General features: G+C 37.4%; 1 protein-coding gene across 1 annotated transcript; it reads left to right on the top strand.

Moving 5' to 3' along the window:
- Positions 1–376: 376 nt before the first annotated feature.
- On the top strand, positions 377–1277 carry LOC146672178 (uncharacterized). The gene is made up of 2 exons (XM_085405365.1): positions 377–455; positions 673–1277. Exons 1-2 carry the CDS (start codon positions 377–379, stop codon positions 1275–1277), a joined length of 684 nt encoding a protein of 227 aa, XP_085261491.1.
- The last annotated feature ends 5809 nt before the right edge of the window (positions 1278–7086 follow it).

Below are 7086 nucleotides of genomic sequence, written 5' to 3'. Positions count from 1 at the left end.
CCAAAAATGTGGAGAACATGCAAACTCCACACAGAAAGGCCCCGACTTACAGGACTTAAAGAATCTGTTGCTAACATCATGGTGTCAGATGCCACAGCACACCTTCAGGGGTCTATTCTATTCTATTCCTCAATGGGTTAGGGCTGTTTTGTTAGCAAAATAGGGACCAACACAATATTAGGTAGGTGACTTTCTCTGACTTTGAGATTGTGGAGAACTTGGAGGACTTCCTACAAGTTGAAGGAAAAACACATGCTGGGCTGGGATATCTTTGCTGTACTAATTACATATGTTTAAATCTGACTTAAGAATGATCTGGATCCAACTCCTTCTCTAACAGGAGATATCAATTCTTCTAGCTGCACTTACAGCCCTGATGGAAAAGGGGGAGCGTGAAGACGCCAAGATGTCCAAGAAGATGCCTACTTCCCCATTTGACAGTAGTTCAGATGATGGTAAATATGCTAAGATACAACACTGTGAAAACCTTCATATGCAAATGAAACTGCATGCTAAGTAACATGTTTATGGAGCATAAAATTGGCAAAATTTGCAATGGCAAAATATTTTCATCTTCAAAAGTAACTTTTCTGTGACGTAAGAAAATGAAATGACAGCAAACAAACTCATGAAAACATTTGTAAGTGTTGGTTTTTTTTTGTTTCTTTTGAGCTTCCAATCAGGTTCCATCAAATAGCCAAGACTATTTCAACAACAGACCTCCACAGCCAACAAGTAACCCTTACAGGCTGTACCCCAACAGACCATCAGAGACAACAAGTAACCCTTACAGGCTGTACCACAACAGACTTCCACAGACAACAAGTTACGAGTACAGCCAGTTCAACAATCAGCAGGTCCAGAGCAGCAGTGCCTCCACAGATGATCCGAATCATGTCCGGTTCATAAACCACCTTCAGTTCAACAGCAGACCCCAACAAACAACAAGTAATGATTACAGACAGTATCACACAGTCCACACAGACTTGGCCGCCTCCACAGACCTAGTGCGCAATCTCCAACTGTCCAGAATGTGTGGCTGTGTGGCTTGCCACATCTTCTACTGTAACACTGTAGTGAGGCACAACGCTCTCAGAGGCCAGGAAGGCGGTGTCATAACACTAGAGGTGGGCATAGAGAATAGAGGCGATAGGCGGAGCAACAGCTTTAGATACTTCACCAACAGACGCGTTAATCATTATCTAATGGTGATCCTAATCATTAATTTTAATATTGTGCTTTTAGTAATGTCACTCTTATTTCATGGCAGGATATAAATTACTCTATGAACAAACTGCCACCAGCATTAGATAAAAATGTGCAAAACTGGAGATGCCAGTTAACAGAGAAAAACAGAAATGGAGGCAGCATCTAAAGACATCAAGCACCAAAAGGAAAACAAATGATTTAAGTCTGAAGCTTTTTTTCCTGTTTCACATTTCTACTATTATTGCAGTGGGACAGTATAAATACAATAGTGTGGAACAAATAACTCTAATAGGGACTAATTCAAAAAACTGGTGACTTCTTCATTTTACTTGCAAAAATTACTGATGTGCAATTTTGATTTGCCATCTTCTGTTTTCTTGAACTGGTCATTTGAAGGATTTCACATTTAAAGCAAATCTGCACTGGCTGTTTCTTTAATATACAGTCAGTGGGTTAATGCAGGCACTTTCTGTAATCACTCTGTGCAAGTCTTACCTTAAACTCCACCAGGGGGCAGCATTTCACCAGTGCTAAATATTTTTTCTTAACCTTTGATTTTTATTTTCAGCCGTACTTCCATGTCCTCAAGAGGCTTCGGCTTTTGACTGTAATTAAGAAGGTTAATGACAGGTCTGGTTGACTCACTGCACCATCTTGTGGCACAAATTGGTTAATACATGAAAGCGGAGCCCAGGCCTGTTTTCAACCATGTACACCGATATTTTGGGCACAAAGCTCTGGCAGTTCTTGAGAGCTTCAGTTCATTTTGGAAGTAATTTACAAAACCTTTAAATGAAAAAAGAAAAGCACACAGCTGCACTAATGTGCGTTCCCAACAAGTTTAAACGGTTTTAAAACATGTAAATGCTAAACATGTTCACACTGAGAGTTAATAACAGTCGGCCACTGCATGCACCTGTGGCATTTCTAAACAAACCCAAGTTTAATGTCTGTCTCTGTGTCTACACACACACACACACACACACACACACACACAACTGTGTATTTATCTTGTGGTATTGAGTAACAGGGCAAGAGGCGGATGTGATCCACCTGCAGCTGCTGTGCACAGCGAGCGGTTTGGAGATTCAGGTCAGACTTGCGTTTTTACACCTTCCTGCGATCTGTGAGCTCTGACACGCCAAGAGCAGCTCGGCACACATGCATTCAGTCTGTTTTCTCATTTATTTTGCATGAGGCTGGCCAGACAGAGTCCCTCAGTGAGGAACTCCTGTCATGCTACAGGAAGAAGCTGTTTGATTTCTAACCACCTTTCCTCCGTCTCTGGCTGAATATTACAGAGATGTCTGCTTGTGTCGGTGATGACAGATGACTAATGCCAGTGTTGGCTTTACAGTGAGATTTTAATTGCGACTCTTCTGTGTAGCTCAGCATAGGATTAATCATCTTACTGCCTCAAAATCTCTTTATTTTTATACTTATTTATATTCTGTATGATTGTTTTTGCTTCTCTGTTAAAGCACTGGATAAACTCTGTTTTTCTTTTTTAAAAAGGTCGCACTATAGAAATAAAGTTATTATTATTAATGAGATGGCACTGAAATGTCAGTTAAAAGAATAGAAATAGAGTTATATGTTTCACATGGCAACAATGACAGAATAATAAAGTGCATTTTACTTTCATTCTGGGTCAGTTTTAAACCTGAAATGAGGAAAATGAAGGAAACCTGACCGAGGCTTTAACACTGCAGGTAAACCAGTGGTTCAAACCAGGTGGAAAACTGGAACAATCTGGAACGAGTCCTACAAATATTCACACAAAAGATCAAACTCTTTAGTAGATTGTTTTTACTTAGGGATTTCCTTGTTCGGCCAAGAAGAAGACCGCCATGTTTGTGGTCTGCAACCGGATTACATTCAAGACATAGAGAAGAAGTCACTCGTGCTTTTGTCTATTCTTTTTGGACATGAATGGACCTTCCTTACTAAATGCACATGATGCACTTTGAGTAATATGATATAACTGTTTCTCTGTGTTATTTATCTATAACCCGAGTAATGCAATAATATTGTCTGAACTGTGTAAAGTACAATAAAATGGTCTGATTTGGTTTTACTTTGCAGATGATGCAAAACACACAGAAAGTAAGTGAACACAAAACAAACGTGTGCCGAATCAACTAAATGACACAATCTGAAAGAAAAAAAAGATCAAAAACTTATAATGCAAAATTAAACACAGACCAGGTTCAAGGCTTTTTAATTTCTGTGCATACCAAATTTTAGAAAAGCACAAAATCCAGATTTTTAAGCACAACATAAAAACATAAAGAGGATAAAAAATGACATGCATCATTTCTACTTTGCTGTGTTTGACACTTTTCTCCATGCAGTTAATTAAAACGTTAAAATAAATACACTATTTTCTGTTGTATCAACATTAACACACACACTCCATTGAGGTAATAGTCACTGATTGGTGGAGAAGCATCAGCGCTGCCATGAATTATAAAAACAATCTAATACATAACAAAAGAACAGAACAGGGATGTAAAATGCATAAGAATCCACTTTTCTCTTTGCTTTTTCTGAGTAATAAAAATGTATCTTCACCATTTACTGTTTAGAAAGCATCTAAATAAGAAGACAAGCAGTTATCAAGATAACAGGATTTGATCTTTATCTAATGCACATAATGTGACTGTTTTAAGACTACAGAGGAAAATGAAAGAGAAGCGAGTCTCGTGTCGCTTAGTGCTTTTTAAAGCATATTTCAGTTTCTTATGTAAATGTGTAGTTTCATTGATTGATCACATCCTGTGTTCATCTGCAGTCATTCAAAAATATGAATAACTATGTTGATAAAAATGTTTGAAAAAATGACTCTATTAAACTGTCTTATAAGTTTTTTTTACAGATCAAATGAGTGATGAGAATATTTAGAGGTGATGGCATGTGATGTGTGCACAACCAAACATCCTTTTATGCAAGTTTCATGCATGTAAAGCGAGAGTGCATGTAAGATTTCTCTCTCCAGAACTGACTGTACAGCCATGTGTGTGCTGCATGCTTGAGAACAAACTATACAGGAAAGCAAGTTTAATAAAACTTTATACAGCACCAATTCACAACCACAGTGACCTTAAAGCACTTTAAACTGGAAGGTACACACCTCACAATATTAGAGAGAAACCCCAGTCTCAGTGTTCAGATGGTCTCCTGTGAGATCAGGCAATGGCGGGGAGGAAAAACTTTTAACAGGAAGTGACCTCCTCAGGGAGAGGTAGCCACAATCCAGTCTGAGCCTGGAGCAGCATGATTATGGGTTGGTTCAGAGTGCCTGATCCAGAGCTTACTATTAGCTTTGTAGTAAAGGAAAGTAATGGTAAAGCTAATAGACTTTTACTGCAGAGGAGTGCATGTGTAGCTGCTGGAGTACATTTGACGACTAATTAAGAATTCTCGTTTAAATTCAATTCCTCATCCTTCTGAAAATGATATGTGCTCACAGGATTTCAGACTACATGCTACTGGTCCCAGCTGTGGACACATTAGCCTCAGTCTTCTTGTAGGAAAATGATCTGTAAGCATCAAGCAAGTTTTTAAATTGTGGACCGTTGATTCTGTAAATGAATAATAATAATAAATACTACTACTACTAGTACCGCTTCTAATAAAAAAAATAATAATACTGCTAATTTAGCCCACATTTGAGAAATTATTTTGGTATGCGAGTTGTTGTAATAATAAAAGTAAATAATATAACAATTTTAAAAAAATAGTCATAATAACGCTGTTCTAATTTTTTTTTTTTATTAAAACCTGATTATGTGTTTTTTGTGGTATTAAATATTGTTGATTTAATTTATCTAATGTAGCATTTCAGTGTAGATGTAGGATCTTGTGATTTCTGGGTTCCTAAAGATCAGGGAGCCTGTTTTTTAATGAATACACATCAGTCCTTAAAGAGCTGCAGATTATCTGTGTTTTTAGATTTTTAGATTTTAGATAAACTACTACCATGTTGAAAATAAGCAGAACGCAATGTAAAATTTTCCCCATCTTCATTTCTTATGACCATTCTGGTATCTTCACAAATGTTGCAGCAGCATCCTGCTCACAGTCGCTCCTGCTTTGATGAACGCATCTGCGTTTCTTATTTCTTCATTTCTTCATGTGCTCTGGCAGGTTTTCAGTCTTTTGGGTCTCTGCAAGTTGATTTAAATAGGACTGTACATTAGTGCAGTTCTTTGAAGATTTATTTATTCAGCAGGTAGATTTGCAAAGTACATTTATCATCTGAATATTCTTGAGTGTGTTATACCTGCAGGACATTGAATAAGATATTAGCATATATCATTTGTATGACTGTTATGTGGTATTTTAAGTGCAAAACGTGATGCTGAACTGAAATTAAAACTGTATTTTTTTAATGTTTTATTCCAAAATATGTGAAAAATCACTTAATAACATAGTCAAGACATCACTAACATGGTAACCACAGGCACAGTTATCCACCCACTTGCTGTTATTTGTGACTGGCAGCCAATCGGAAGAAAGACAGCTTAAAGAGGGGAGGATCATTTTGAGTTGTGAATCATGCAGAGTTACTGTAGAAAACAAAGGTTGGAGGTCCATTTTGATTTCTAGTGTTTTCTGTGTCTGCTTATGTAGAAGAGCCGCGCAGCCAGTTTGTTCAAAAATTTAAATATTTTAGTGTAAGTGACAAATAATGCTGCCTGCTGAGTGGTTGACTGCACTAATAACTTAGTCCAATTTCTTTTCCAGTTATGCTCACTTCTACCTTTAAAAACTAACATGGCAACAGTCAAGACATTGACGCTGAGTCTTTAAAATGTAAAGTCCAGAAGCCAGTGGATGACAGGTCTTTGGTTTAAACCCTAAATGTCAGCTCAGCATCTTTCTGGGGATCATGTGATGGCGCAGCATTTATAGAGAAGTTTCACTCTCATTGTAAACTCATAGATATTTAGTTTCTGTTCCCGACCATTCCCTTTATCCAATTTTCAAACTTTGAAAAAAAAAAAAGTATGATGAAGAAATTATCAAACCAGTGAGTCATGTCCAGATTTCAGGTTAAGTAATTTAATTTAATTGGGTTGCTAAAAACTAGGGTTCACTTAAGATGCTTGCATATTAGAAGAGATTCATCACAAGATATTTGGCCACTTGGCGAAATAACCGCTGGTGAGACAAAGTGGGTTTGACCTGAGATAGATTTTTCTGTATTTGCAGTTGAGTGACTGAAGTGACTCTCAGTGAGAGTGAAGAGTACCTGTGATTGACGTATAACCTGGTAGTAAATACATTAAAGGGTTACCTTGGCAACTGGAGCCTTCTTTAAAATGCAAATGTGTGGTATGTTTCATAAGTTTGTGTAGTTTATGTAGGTGCTCAAAAAACATAAATGCATACAAACTTTTAAAATAAATAAATAATTGATCCAAATCTTAATGATGCCAAGATTTTCACTGGGAATTTGTGACAGAAGAATAACAGCAAGAGTGAAAGGGAAGGTTTAGAAGAGTTGAAGATGTTAATATTTTCAGTGGGAATGATCAGAAATTAGAACATCAGAGGGACAGCTCAGGTCGGACAGTTTGGAGGCAACTTTGGAGGTTTGGACATGTACACAGGAGGGTAGCGGATATCCTGGATTTTTAAGCTGGAGCTGTTAGACAGGAGGGAAAAGAGAAGACAACAGAGAAGATTCACTGATGTAATTCAATTCAATTTTATTGATACAGTGCCAAATCACAACAGCAGTCGCCTCAAGACTCTTTATATTGTAAATTAAACCCTACAATAATACATACAGAGAAAACCCCAATAATCATATGAGCCCCCTATTAGCAAGCACTTTGGCGAAAGTGGAAGGAAAAAGTCCGTTTTAAC

This window comes from Rhamphochromis longiceps, linkage group LG4 (assembly GCF_057381845.1).
Source record: "Rhamphochromis longiceps isolate RC_006_pf linkage group LG4, R_longiceps_female_GT1.1, whole genome shotgun sequence".
Taxonomy (NCBI): Eukaryota; Metazoa; Chordata; class Actinopteri; order Cichliformes; family Cichlidae; genus Rhamphochromis; species Rhamphochromis longiceps.
This window is presented reverse-complemented; position numbering and strand designations above follow the sequence as displayed.